Source organism: Myxocyprinus asiaticus, chromosome 27 (genome assembly GCF_019703515.2).
Source record: "Myxocyprinus asiaticus isolate MX2 ecotype Aquarium Trade chromosome 27, UBuf_Myxa_2, whole genome shotgun sequence".
Classification (NCBI taxonomy): domain Eukaryota; kingdom Metazoa; phylum Chordata; class Actinopteri; order Cypriniformes; family Catostomidae; genus Myxocyprinus; species Myxocyprinus asiaticus.
Genome location: NC_059370.1, coordinates 26,069,794 through 26,084,199, shown reverse-complemented (window position 1 = coordinate 26,084,199; position 14,406 = coordinate 26,069,794). Strand labels below are relative to the sequence as shown.

At 36.5% G+C, this 14,406-nt stretch overlaps 1 protein-coding gene across 1 annotated transcript in view; it reads left to right on the top strand.

Annotated features, from left to right (window-relative positions):
- LOC127418136 (RING finger protein 145-like) overlaps positions 1-14,406 on the top strand; it is a 40,775-nt gene that overhangs the window by 14,250 nt on the left and 12,119 nt on the right. Inside the window, exons 4-6 of the mRNA XM_051658531.1 lie at positions 5,382-5,473; positions 11,917-12,152; positions 14,020-14,195. Coding sequence (XP_051514491.1) covers positions 5,382-5,473; positions 11,917-12,152; positions 14,020-14,195 — 504 coding nt within the window. The remainder of the gene's footprint in view (positions 1-5,381; positions 5,474-11,916; positions 12,153-14,019; positions 14,196-14,406) is intronic.

Below are 14,406 nucleotides of genomic sequence, written 5' to 3'. Positions count from 1 at the left end.
AATGGACGTGCCCAGTGTAAACAGTGTGTCAGCACCATAAACTATCAAACAGTCATGACATTTCAAATGTTCATGAATGAAAATGGTTACTTATGTTTTTGATCCGGTCCAAGTGATTTAACTTCCCCATCCTTCAATAACAATTCCTTTGGAAAGCTTATCAAAGCACAATGAAGACGCACACATACAGTTTCCAGTATCATCCTGCACTGAAATGCACATGGCTGTAAATGCATAAAAACTGTCAAAGATGTCCATCTAGTGTATGTTTACGTAAACCAACAATTAAAAATAGTGCAGATGTGCGAAAGAACAAGAAAGTTTGTTGAGCAGTTTGTGCACAAAACAACAAGAGGCAGCAGCTGAATGAAACCAAATGGCATCTCTTCTTCAGAGTTGTAACTTGACACCGTGTCTTTTAAAAGTGGCGCCAGAGACATGACAACAGTCAAAGACGTCAGTGTAGTGCATATTTACTGCATATACAAAAATTATTCATAGTCCATATGGGTCCCCTTTGGTGTTCAGGAATAGTTGGGCTACTCCAAGCCTGTTTGTCCTGCTCTCTCTCTCTGTGTACGAACTGAGCCCCAGTGGGCAGGACCAAGGGTGCAATGATGTAAAGCAGACATTGACGTTGTTGCTGTAGAGGCGGTCATGAATTAAAGAGTACCCTATGTGACATCACAATATTACGGAAGTAGAGAATGAGGCGTTTTGGCAGACTGGTTTCAATAAATGCTTTTATTGCATTGGGGATTAAGTTTCGAGTTCTGATATTCACAGTATGTTTTTATAGTAGAAAGACCTCTTCATGACATGACCCCTTTAATATTCTTTAAAGCTATACAAAACAGAATAAGAGCTCTGAATAAGAGCATCTCCTAATGCCTTAAATGTGCATGCGGTATATCCTGCTGGTGTAGTGTTGATATGAACTTAAGCCACACTTAATTTGTCTGAATGTTATTGCATTAGATAACAAAATATCAAACCAAGTGGCATCTGCAAACAAATATTTCTGAGAAAAGGTCTAGCATTAACTTTACATTTCTTAGCCATTTTGTTTTGTTTAACCTCCTGAGACCCAAGCGTGACTGCTGTGTGCATTTTCACATCTATTTTGTTTCTAGATCAAACAGTTTTCCTAAAAATGTATGTCCACATATGTGGGCAGCGGAATTAAGTTGTGAAATTAAGTAATACCAAGCTATAGAATGTCAGATTATTTTTCATCAAATAGTTGTGTCCAGAAATGTTGATTATTCATGTTTTTTAGACGTTATAGACATTACAGCTGATTTTCTATAAAGCTGAATTAATAATTATTTTTAAAAGTAATGGCCAGCATCACCAAATCACTGCCAAACATGTTAAAATAAAATTTTGCATTATAAAATTCTGAATATGTACTAATTATCATTGTCCCATGTCTGCCAAACATCTTGAGGGGTCCAAACATCATCTGCAGCCTGAAAATGGAGTGGTGGTAACGTAGTGGGCTAAAGCACATAAATGATAATCAGAAGGTTGTTGGTTCAATCCCCACAGCCACCACCATTGTGTCCTTGAGCAAGGCACTTAACACCAGGTTGCTCCAGGGGGATTGTCCCTGTAGTAAGTGCACTGTAAGTCGCTTTGGATAAAAGTGTCTGCCAAATGCAAAAATGTAAAATGAACTTTTGGTTGGATCTTAGGAGTGAACGCACTTAGATGCATAGAAAGCTATAGGATACACCCTTGCTCTCTTGCTCCCTATTTAGTGAATGACTTAACCTCCAGTGTGTTGTCTGTCTGCACTGGTCTCAGAACAGTTAGAAATGCACCTTATTTTCATCCTAACTCCATATAAAGCCTCTGAAAGCATCATTTTTCAGCTTTTGCATGAATAGATTTATTCTCAATATGAAAATGCATAGCAAATGTATAGAAATGCATTTATTAATGTTAATGAATAGAACCGTATTATACAGTGAAAACAAAATAAAACAATAACAATATGTATATTAAAATTAAGTGAATTGACCCACAGATGTTAATGTTGAAGAAAATTTTAAATAACTAACATGTTTTTTAAACTTTTGGGGGAATGCAGTCCTAATTTCAACATACGTGGACTTCATCTTTATCAGCATGCTGACGTGTGAAAAATTAATGCATTTTTTAAAGCGGCATATCAAACTAAACTAGAGACGCTACTCTTTACATTTACATTACATTTACGCATTTGACAGACGCTTTTATCCAAAGCGACTTACAGTGCACTTATTACAGGGACAATCCCCCTGGAGCAACCTGGAGTTAAGTGCCTTGCTCAAGGACACAATGGTGATGGCTGTGGGGATCGAACCAGTAATGTGCTTTAGCCCACTACGCCACCACCACTCCAATACAATACTCCAATACTCTTTACAACCAAACAGGTTTCAATAAAAAAATTTTAAAAAAATACGAGAGATGCATTTTTGTTGGTGCAGCGCTTCCTGAAAAGCAACATTATACTGTTGTGTCGTGATGCGGTGTGCCAGAAGTTTACCCCTTAAATGACAGTATTCAGTTGGTTTTATGCATTGCATATAGCGAAGCCAAAATACAACGTCCACCCATGTGGACGTGGAGTCGCACAAGATTAAACAAATGGTTCCATGGTAATTTTTGGTGGATGTATGAAGTCAGTTCCCCTCAAGTTAACACTAGGGCTAGGCGATTTGTCCAATTTAATTCGAGTTTGCGTTTTGACAAGATTTTTTATTTTATTTGTTTAATCGAGAAATCGAGATTTTGCACAAAAAAAAAAAAAATATTGCAAACTATATACTTACATTGTAAATCCACCAAAGGCTGAAAAAGGAAGAGCAAAATCATTAATAGTGCTTGTCTTAATGCCGCTCCAGACCTGATCAGCTGCACGTGTATGGCGCACTCCAAATGAACGTGACAGGTTAACAACACTGAGACCGATATAAAAGACAGCGGTAATGTTCCCAGTATGATTGTACACGGTGTGATTGTAGCTCAGCTTCGTTTCATCATGCAGTTATACACCGGCTTAAGACCACAACTGGCCTCGGCTTGCGCATGTTGATGAATGGTCTCCTTTCTTTTTTTACCTATAAAAAAGCATTAGTTACGTGACAGTTATGGACGCTTCATTTCAAATCATGAAGAGCTATGGGAGAATCAAACATCTGCCTCTCCATTTGCCGTGATGATTCAGATAGATCGCTAATTATTGTTTTGTTCTGTGATGTGTTTCAAGTGTACTGCATCTATAGCCAACCTTTGGCAAGTGATCATTTTGACAAACTTTGCAAGTTGAATTGTAATAAATTATTTAATGCTGCTCAGCGTGAACTGCTAGAGGGCATGTCTCTATCTGCAGGGGTTTATGATTATACACACAAATTGCTTGATATACAATGAGTACTTTCTAGATAAACTTTTTTTTTTTTTTTTTATAGATATTGATTCCTAGATAACTTTCTAGATAGACTTGGTTTAGATAAAATGAATACCTACACTGGCTAAGAGTTATTTAGCAGTTTTCTTATTCTATTATTTCTGAACATCTGGGTTTGTTAGATTTTAATTTATTTTACAATTACACTCTGTTGACAACATCCCCCTTGGTGCATTTGGTGCATTTGTGCATTTTTCTTGTGTTTCCTATAATGAGATTTCTCTAAACAGGTTTCCTTGCATTCTAATAAAGAACATACAGTTTGAATCATGTTGGAGTACATTTAAAGGTTAGGGTTAGGAATCATCCATAAGTTTGATAAAAATCAAGATTGTTTTATTTTATTTATTTTGCCATATCGCCCAGCCCTAGTTCACACAGGTGTCCTAGCAGAGTATCCACAGATGTATTTCATCATTTGGACATGTTTCATTAATGTTTGACTGTCAGAAAGTGTCTAAATACTCTTTATTTTGAACAGTATATCATTTGTGTTTATAATGTTAAACCTAACAAACTAGATTGATTGATTATTTTATGCTTGAAAATTGTGCTTGTGCTATCTTTCTTTAGCAAAACTTGTGAAAAGATTTTTTGTTTGCTAATGCAATAAGATTCATTCTTGTGGCTTGAGTGTCCAAATAATTTGAGGGTCATGTGATTATATTGCACCTTTCTAAAACCAGGATGCTTTACAACGAACAGAAAAAGGGGGAAATAAACAACTGTTTCTAGCTTAGAAAACCAGAACAACTTAATACAAAGAGAGGTGGAGAAAAATATACAGCAAAATACTCAGTTCTAGATGGTAGTAAAAGAGAATCATTAACCAGGAACATTTGTATAACGTTACACAAACAGATGAGTTTTCACTTTTGTAAAAGTGGAGAGAAGATATTCCCGAAAGAGCCATGCAAACCACCCGCCATCTGTGAATAAACATAACCCAAAGATCATTTTTATGAGAATTTCTCATTCATTGAGAATGTAAAAACTTAAGGTCTTTGCATTAAAACATACTCATTGCTTCTGTGGATTCCTTTCTCCCATGCTCATGAGTCTGCAAATATAGTGTGGTCTTTTTTTTTTTGACAGGTGACTGTTTAGAGTCAGATTAAGAGAGAGCTTTTAGCACATTTCTCACCATAATATGTCTGAAGAAATAGCAGTGGCTGCTTGAATTAAGATCACCCAAATGTGGCAAAGCCATTACTGCCAGCTCGTAACTTACCTGCCTGACTTAATTCGCTCTCTGCCTCCTTACGCTGAGCAAAGCCGAGCTCAGTAAAGAATTTAACTAAGCTTTGTGAATTTTTATGCATTTGTGTGTGCCTTATGTGAGGTTTACGAATTACATTTAAAAACTGAGCAAGGGTGAATCTCCTGAAGAATATGTTTGTATCATATTTTACTCCAAAAGAAAAAAGAAATTGCATAACGTAATAAGAAAACATAATTGCATATTATTTAATGGGAATTCAATTTTTTTTAACATCACACTAATGAGAATTTGGCGTGGGGTTAATGTGCTTATTCAAAATCATTTTTTCTTATTTTTTACTTTTGATTTTAGGGGTGAAATATGACCCGGGAATGTTTTTGAGAGGTTTTGTGAGATTCACCCATAATGAAAAAGTAATTAAATTAATTTGAATGTTAATTAATATTATTGAGAGTAGCCAAGGGGAAAAAAATACAGTGGTATTTTAGTGACTGGTTTCATACCCATTGGGACACAGCTGAGTGTTATATAAGTGAATGTACTCTCAGGAATTCTGGTCTGATACAAACAGATGGAGTGATGGTTCCATCGCTCTTCTTTGTCTGACTTGGTCTGTGAGTATAGATCCTCCACATGCTGCTGATGACTCGGAATGTCACGCTGTAGTTGTTGGAGGTTAGAATCTGTTCTCTCTTTCAGGGACTATGTGCGCAGTGAGCTGGAGTCTGGCTATGAGGGTCCGCTGTACCTGGAGCCACTGTCCATCAACCGCTTTACTACTGCGCTCATCTGTAAGCTTTTACATAATTTCATACTGCCTCACAATGTCTCACTGGATCTCACTATTAACATGGTGTTTAAAATCACTCACAAGAAAACCATTCAGTCACAGTGCATTGAACCACATTCTTCCTGAAAATGAACATAGTGTCATTCTGGGGAGAGTTGGGTAGTTTTGCATGTGTAATTGATGTCAAGGAGTCTTGGGATGTAATATCAGAAGTCTTTCAGAGGTTAAGGCATTTCCCAGCTCTTGTTCCCATCTAACATGCTGCCTGCCCTTTAAAGCACTGTGCCAAGAGTCAGAGACATGACATTCTCTCCTCTTATCACTTGCTAAACATACTCTTTGCCAGCTTACTGGCAACACATTTCCTATTCACTCCCTTTCTTTCACTTCTTTTATTCTTCCCCATCACAAACATTGTCTGCCCTCCCCCGGCCCCATGTTTGTAACGCATCATACGTTCTCTCTCGCTCTCTTTCACTGTGGTTCTTAAAGGAATAGTTCACCCAAAAATTAAAACTCTCATTTACTCACCCTTATGCCATCCCAGATGTGTATGACTTTCTTTCTTCTGCAAACACAAACAAGCAGCTCTGTAGGCCCATTTAATGCAAGGGAATGTTGGCCAGAATTTTGAAGCTCCAAAAGGACATAAAGCACCATCTGGCACCAACAATCATGCCATGGTCCAAATCACTGAGGTTACATTTTTTCCCCATTCTGATGGTTGATTTGAACATTAACTGAAGCTCCTGACCTGTATCTGCATGATTTTATGCACTGCACTGCTGCCACACTATTGGTTGATTAGATAATCACATGAATGATTGTTGGTGCCAGACGGCCTGGTTTGAGTGTTTCTGTAACTGCTGATCTCCTGGGATTTTCACACACAACAGTCTCTAGAATTTACTCTGAATGGTGCCAAAAATAAAAAACATCCAGTGAGCGGCAGTTCTGCAGATGGAAACGCCTTGTTGATGAGAGAGGTCAATGGAGAATGGCCAGACTGGTTCGAACTGACAGTCTACGGTAACTCAGATAACCGCTCTGTATAATTGTGGTGAGAAGAATATCATCTCAGAATACTATTCTGAGATGCGGGCTGGCGCTGTTTTGGTGGCACGAGGGGGACCTACACAATATTAGGCAGGTGGTTTTAATGTTGTGGCTGATTGGTGTATAATTGTTTTGATGTTTGGTTGGGAAAAAAAATATTTGGTTGTGTAGATTTTGAATACTGAGTTTTTCAGCAGGAATGAATAATTAATTAATATGAAAGTTAATAGGAGAATTACTAGAAATTCTCACTTAAAATATTTATATACATTTAATGCAATGTTATGTTCCAATGGAATTTCATATAAACCGTGATACATTTTTTTAAAATATATCTTCACATGTATCACAGTGGTTTAGCTATAGTTAATATATATTTTGAAATGTTAAAGGTGCAATATGTAAAAAATGTTTTTGCCAATGTGTGAACGGCTTGTAACGCAACTTAAATGAGCCCTTCCTGGACTTCCTAAGTTGCCTATTAATGCCTGTAGACGGATTTTCATGCGAAGGGAGTGGGTCGCTTTTGCCGGGATGTTTGTGCGCACTCCCGAGAGCCTTGCCTCAGTGCTTCTCTTCCGCTATTCAACAGTGTGAACAGACAGACTGCAACACTAGGTAACGTTATCTTAGAGATGGAATCCAGCAAACGTCCATCTTCCAGCACAACACCGACTCCTTCACAAACTCAGAGTAAGCCAAAAAAAAAAAAAGATTTATCTATTGAATCTCGTCTGGCTGAGCAGGAACGTGATCGTGGTCGAGCGAAAATTAGAGTGAAAATCGGCAGGGCATTTGATTCCTGGAGGGACCTTCGTTCGGTTTTGGGGATCAAAACCGACCCTGAATTGGCTTTCTTCTTATTAGACAGGTAAGTTTACATAACTGCAAAGCATGTGAAATATAGTGCCATAAGGATTGATCTGTGTAATTTTAGCTAACTTGATCTTGCCTGCTAATGCTGACTAACTGCAAGCTACCTTGCTTTGTAACTTTCAAATAATTTAAACAATCTTCTCTTTATACTAAAAGTCAGGTATGCTGATTCACAGTAACTGACATAATGTTCATCTGTAATTATTCAGCAAGGTAAACTACAATAACACATGAAATGAATGCTAGACAATGTTCAAGATAATGCAAAAAGCTCCATTCATTAGTGTAACGTAACTTGGTTATACAGAAAATATATACAATCTATTATTATAAAACAATAGCGCATCAATATATCAAAATGACAGTTGTGATGGAATCACATCAATACTGAATTGTCAACATATTTATAATATACAGTCTATTTTATAAACAGCTACTGTCATCATCCACCAGATTTAGCTAACAGCTATCGATATAGCTGGCTAGCTAGCTAACGGCGACATAGGCTATCGTATAAATGCAGTCAATGAATCATGCAAAGAAAAGTGATTACTTCAAACTACAGTCTCGCATAGTCAGACCTATATCCACACATTGTTTTAGCCCTGTTCCAGCACTGGAGATTCAAATATAATATGCAGTCTCAAAGTTTGTAGAAAACAATCATAACTGTGTAATTTTAATTATGCTACCTCATCTGTCATCTTGATACTAGTGAATCACATTCAGTCTCTTTGTTTTGGTTGATGCTCCTGTCCCTATGGAGTGTGTGCATGTGATTACGAGTAACAGGCAGCTGCAGTTCACTTAACGGCCACAGGTGTCATTAATAACAAGGGTTTCTGAATCTTACATACTGCACCTTTAAAGAATTCCTAAATTGTTTAATAAAAAAACCCTGACATCATACATTTATATTTTTCAGTTAACATGCCAAAAATATAGATATGTTTACATGTATGAACAGCTAAGGAGTTAACAATGAGCTACAATATGGTTTTTGATAAATTATTGGATTATGAATGTTTTGTAAGCTTAAAACTCCACCGGGTCAAAACTGACCCACGAATACAAAAGGTGTATGCAGATTTTGAACTCAATTGGAAGGTTAAACATTGATCTGTTTCTCAACCACACCTATTATATTCCTTCAGAAGGCATGGATTAAACCACTGAAGTCGTATAGATTACTTTTATGCTACCTTCATGTACTTTTTGGAGCTTCAAAGTACTGGCCACCATTCACTTGTATTGTGAAGACCTACAGAGATGAGATATTCTTCAAAAATCTTTGTGTTCTGCAGAAGAAAGAAACATCATACACCTCTGGAATGGCATGTGTAATGGGAGCCAGCTAATAGATAGCTGTGCAATGTGTATAAACCTCACTCTCCTGACCTCAAGAGGTGCACTAGCGACTGATGCTAGGGGCTGTAGCCTTTAGCCTCCTTGTTAACGCACCTGCCTCCCATGCCGGAGACACTGGTTCGAGTCCCATACGGAGCGGGTAGAACAGGAGCATCACACATGCACATGAGCAGTGGTTGATTTCAAGGGGAATGGTGTTGTCAAAAAAAAAATAAAATAAAATAAAATTAAGGGAGGGGGGCTCATTGTCAAATAAGGTTGTCCAAGGTGTTAAAATAAGAAATCTTTTAAAAATCTAGTTAAGAACATGTGTCAAGTTCTCGGAAATCTAATCTTTGTGTCCAATTTGGTTTCATACATTTCTAAAAAATTTACTTTTTTACAAAAATATTTAAAACTTTTAAATTGTCATATGTTGTAACCATCAAGTAAAAAGTATAATACTACTTTCTTTGCACCTTGAATACATGAGAGTATAAACTTAATCATTAACTTCCAAAAGCTTTTCAGACTCATATTTCATATTTCATCGGTAATTTTTTTATAAAGAAATATGAATTTTGACTAAAAAATTTTCTCAGGGTTACTCAGGGTTACACAACATAATTTGAACAAAATGTGCCTTTTCATAAAAATATCAAAATAATATCAGATGTTTTTTTAAAACGTCGTGCTCAGTCTTGAGGGTCTAAAGGTGTTTGCTCTGTTTTATGGTTTTTATGGTCAACATAAACAACAAAATGTCTACCTACATGTTGGTTACACCACGACTTTGATTTGGTGGACAAAAAGAATATGAATCATATTTTAAAACACAATTGTTTCACTGCTTATTTTTAAAAATAAATAATAATAAAAGATTATTCTGCACTAGTCATGCCAAACATTTATTTATTTATTTTCATGAATTTCAGTTTTTAATGAGACTGTGTCTCTGGACACCACATGACATTTTTCACTTTTAAGCCCCAGAAAAAATATCAGTATGATGTTAAACTCAGAAATTGAAAATATGCTCATCATAGAAGAGGTGCATCAAGTAAATGGTTTGTGTGAATTGCATTTTTTTTAAATGTATTTTTATTGTGATACATCTGGACAAAATACTTCATTACTGACACTTAGGACACATGGCCATAATATGCACCTGTTACCCTCTGTTATTGTATTTTCTGATGAATTTTGTGAAAAGAATCCACGTTATGATCATGAAAAAGGTTTTTTTTTTTTTTTTCTAGATTGCTCGCACACTGTCACATACACTCATATTTTCTACTCCAATTACTGAACTAGTAAAGGACGTTTGTTCTGTTTCTATGAAGGATGCTAAAACAGTGGTGTAGAAAAGTTGTTCTATACACAAAAGTGTTTTATGAGCAAAACCCTGAAAATTAAGAGTTAAAAACACACACATGTTGTAACTGCAAACTTGTCATACCATACATTCTATTTTCTTTTTTTAAAAGAAAAACTATATATATATATATAAGTATAATATATTATATAAATATAATATCAAATAAATGTCATATTCTCTTGGCCATTTTTGAAAGTGCTTGCATTATTCAGTGAAGTTTAATGTGAACACTAGGAAGGACAAGTCAAACTCCTACATACCTTTTTGCCAGTGTTCCCATTAAAAAAAAACAAAAAAAACTGTCTTTTCGCAGTGGAGAGAGAACTCGCGCGCTCAAGGTTGCCAGATTGCATTACTAAAGCATCACCCTGGTAGACTATATCCAAACTGTACAAGTGTCCAGATCTGATTGGTTGGTTTCACCTATAGAAATTTGGCATCCTTACACATGTCGAAATCTAATTCTGACCGGCAAATCGCATTTATTTAAAGTCCGTTATTTTATCAAACGTAGAAAATTTAATATTTTACTTGCATGATTAGTTCTAAGTAATACATAACACAACTGATCTAAAGGGGATGGTGGTTTTACAAGGGGGATGCTTTTTCATATTTATTGCAACAAGGGGGATGGCATTCCCTCACATCCCCCCTCAACTCGAGCCCTGCACGTGAGGAAATGAAGAGAGGTTTTTCATTTTTGGGTGAACTATTCCTTTAAGTCTTCTTAATTACAGTTTAAATCTCTCTTTTCTCACTCTTTTGTTTTCTCATGCATTGTTTCTTAATTTCTTTTCTCCCTCTTTCTCTTTTGACCTTTACAGTGTACTTAATTAGTGGTAAATCTTACGAAAACAGTCAGGTCACAAATGTTCAGGTCACATTTCACCCCAAAATTAAAGGGCAAAAATAAGAAACTATATTTTGCATGAAGCCCATTTAGGCTTTATTTTAATGATTATTTTTAGCCAATTGTAAAGTGACGAAAAATCTAATTCTCATAACTGACGTCATTTAAACTGTAATGTATGATTTTAAGCATACATCATAAAAGTATTTGTAGTACTGAATGTATTTTATTTTTTTCCTGAATGAATGTGTTCAACCAGGATTATTTTTATTACTACTGTATATTAATAATTTTTTTTAAATAGTATTACAGTAATGAGAATTTGCCTCAGTCACCATTCACTTTCATTGCATATTTTATTCATACTTTGAAAGTCAAGTAACTGTTAAAAGAGGCTGTCAGTTAATGACATTCTGCCTAACATCATTTATGCTCCATAGAAGAAAGTCATACAGGTTTGGAAAAAATATGAAGAACATTAATTTAAAATTTTGGGTGAAATAATTGCCATGATTTTATCACAATGCAAAAATAGGTGTAATTTTTTTTATATGCAAAAAATAAATAAATTCCTTTTGATTTTGGAGTTAATATGACCCGTGCATTTCTGGTGAGATTCACCCTTAGAGGTTTACTGCTGGATTTACTATTGTGTACACTGAGTTCTTGAGTGCTGTTGGATTCTTCAGCCATTAGTCTGAATTCTGTAGGGCCTAATTAACTTTGCAAGCAAGAATAGATGCATTCATTAATGTCAGTGTGTGTGCAGCAGGGAACAAAGAGCTCAGAGTTTCTTTATTTAGGTGTCATGCTTTCCTTTAATGTACAAAATTACAGTTCATTGTTATAATATTAATCTTATTATTGTGAAATTTCAATACATCTGATTTAATTGTAAAATGAATAAAATGCCCTTTCTTTCTCTGTGTGTGTGTAGGCCAGCTGGTGGTGTGTACCCTGTGTTCCTGTGTGATGCAGACCAAGCGCATTTGGCTGTTCTCAGCACACTTGCTCCCTCTGGTGGCCAGGCTGTGCCTGGTACCTCTGGAAACAATTGTTTTCGTGAATCGATTTGCCATGATTTTCACAGGCCTGGAAGTCATCTACTTTTTGGCCTCTAACCTGCTGGTACCATTTAACCTGGCCAAGACTGCATACCGTGAGCTTGCACAGGTTCGAGGCTGCCCACAAATAAATAAATAAATTACAATTTACTCACCCTCGTCTTCACCCGGATTACTTTCTTTCTTCCATGGAACACGAAAGGAGATGTTTGGCAGAGTAATAGGGACTTGCAGTCTCAGTAACCATTCACTTTCATCAAAGTCTGTTTTGTAAGTCAGTCCAATAGGCGGCCATTTTTGGAACGTTCTCGGCAGGCTGGGCAGCTATTTTCTGTTAACAAAAGCCGTAAAAGTACAGCTCCTATCTATTGAATGGGGAAAGTCAGAAATCTCCAAAATGGTTGGTCAAGATTACGATCAAAGAGCAGATTTCAAATCAGCAGTAAAATCTGACAACACTGGTATCATAAATTGTGCTTCTTAACCTTAGATTATACTAAAATATATAAAGCTAATATATAGCTTTAATGTGCATACACGTTCTCTATTTGATTGACAGGCGATGCCTGTATGCAAAAGGTGATTGGCTCTTTTACCTGTAAGGCGGGACTTCTATTCTACGTCCATTGGGGGTTGGATGTTTCAATTTCTCCCATTCAAATTAATAGAAGTGTCCCATTTCTGTTAAATAGTCTCTGCTTTCATTGTATGGAAAACGATGCAATGAAAATGAATGGTGACTGTGAGTCCTTAACATTGTGCCTAACATCTCCTTTTGTGTTCCACGGAAGAAAGCAATTCAAATCGACATGTGGTTGAGTAAATGATCACAGAACTTAAAATTTTGGGTGAACTATCCCTTATAGCATGCACGCCAAACCAAATAATGGTGCACTCAGTATCTCCCCCAACCCCCCCCCCCCCCACATTTAACAACTTTACATCCAAATAAAGTAATAATTATAAATGTATAATTATTTCAGAAATTTTCTTCCAATACACTAGCACTTTGGCTGTGTTCTCACAGAATCACACACACACACACACACACACACACACAAAGGCAGAACTATAAATGCAAACCACCAGAAGTATAAACCAGCCTTAAAGGGATAGTTCACCCAAAAATTACTTACCCTCATGCCATCCCAGATGTGTGACTTTCTTTCTTCAACAAAACACAAAGATTTTTAGAAGAATACCTCAGCTCTGTAGGTTCTCACAATGCAAGTGAATGGTAACCAAAACTTTGAAGCTCCAAAAAGCACAAAGGCATCATAAAAGTAATCCAAATGTCTCCAGTGGAAGCTCCTTATGTAACTCCTTTATCACTGTACATCTTGCCATTGCAGTCTCGAGGCACGATTGTGATTTCAAGCTATATTACACTTCCTAGTGCTTGATGCATGTGCAGAGAGCTAGATACCAATGTAATACCCAGTTACACTTTGGTCTGTTCTCACCCAAAAATGATTAGATTGCTCCAGAAGACATGGATTAAACCACTGGAGTTTTACTTTTATGCTGCCTTTAAGTGCTTTTTGAAGCTTCAAAGTTTTGGGCACCATTCACTTGCATTGAATGGACCAACAGAGATGAAATATTCTTCTAAAAGAAAGTCATACACATCTGGAATGGCTTGAGGGTGAGTAAATGATAAGAGAGTTTTCTTTTTTGGATGACTATTCCTTTAATGTCAGTATAAGTAAATTTAAGACTGCCATATCACCCAAGGCAACATAAACAAAAAATACTGAATGCACCTTTAAGATTGAAATAATTTGTAAAACTTAGGAGAGATATGTTCCTTTGCAAAAACACATAGGTCTACAATGTGGATGGTAGACTTACAGTATGCAATTATAAACTTGAAATTACATTACTGAGACAATGTGCAAAGGTTAGAAAATATTTTTGCTTACAATATATGCAGATTTTTGATGAATGGCTAAGCTCTTCTCTATCTTGTGCTGTAGGTGGTGGAAGTGTATGGGTTGCTGGCGCTCGGTATGTCTCTGTGGAATCAGTTGGTTCTGCCTGTGTTGTTCATGTGTTTCTGGCTGGTTCTGTTCGCCCTGCAAATCTACACCTATTTTAGCACACGAGATCAGCCCACATCCAGGGAGAGACTGCTCTTTCTTTTTCTCACCAGGTGAGAGGAAGTTCAGTCTACTCTGCCCTTCAAAACAGAGCATTTTATTCCAGTATGTTGTAAAGAAATTTGACATTTGTACTTGCAAGTTGTTGAGCTCTGGGTGGGTTGCACAAATCCATGGACCTGATAGATCTTTTATCACCACTGAGCTTTAGGGTAAAACAATAATTGGCAGGTTGCTTAATGGGGTCGGTCTCTTAAATTAGTG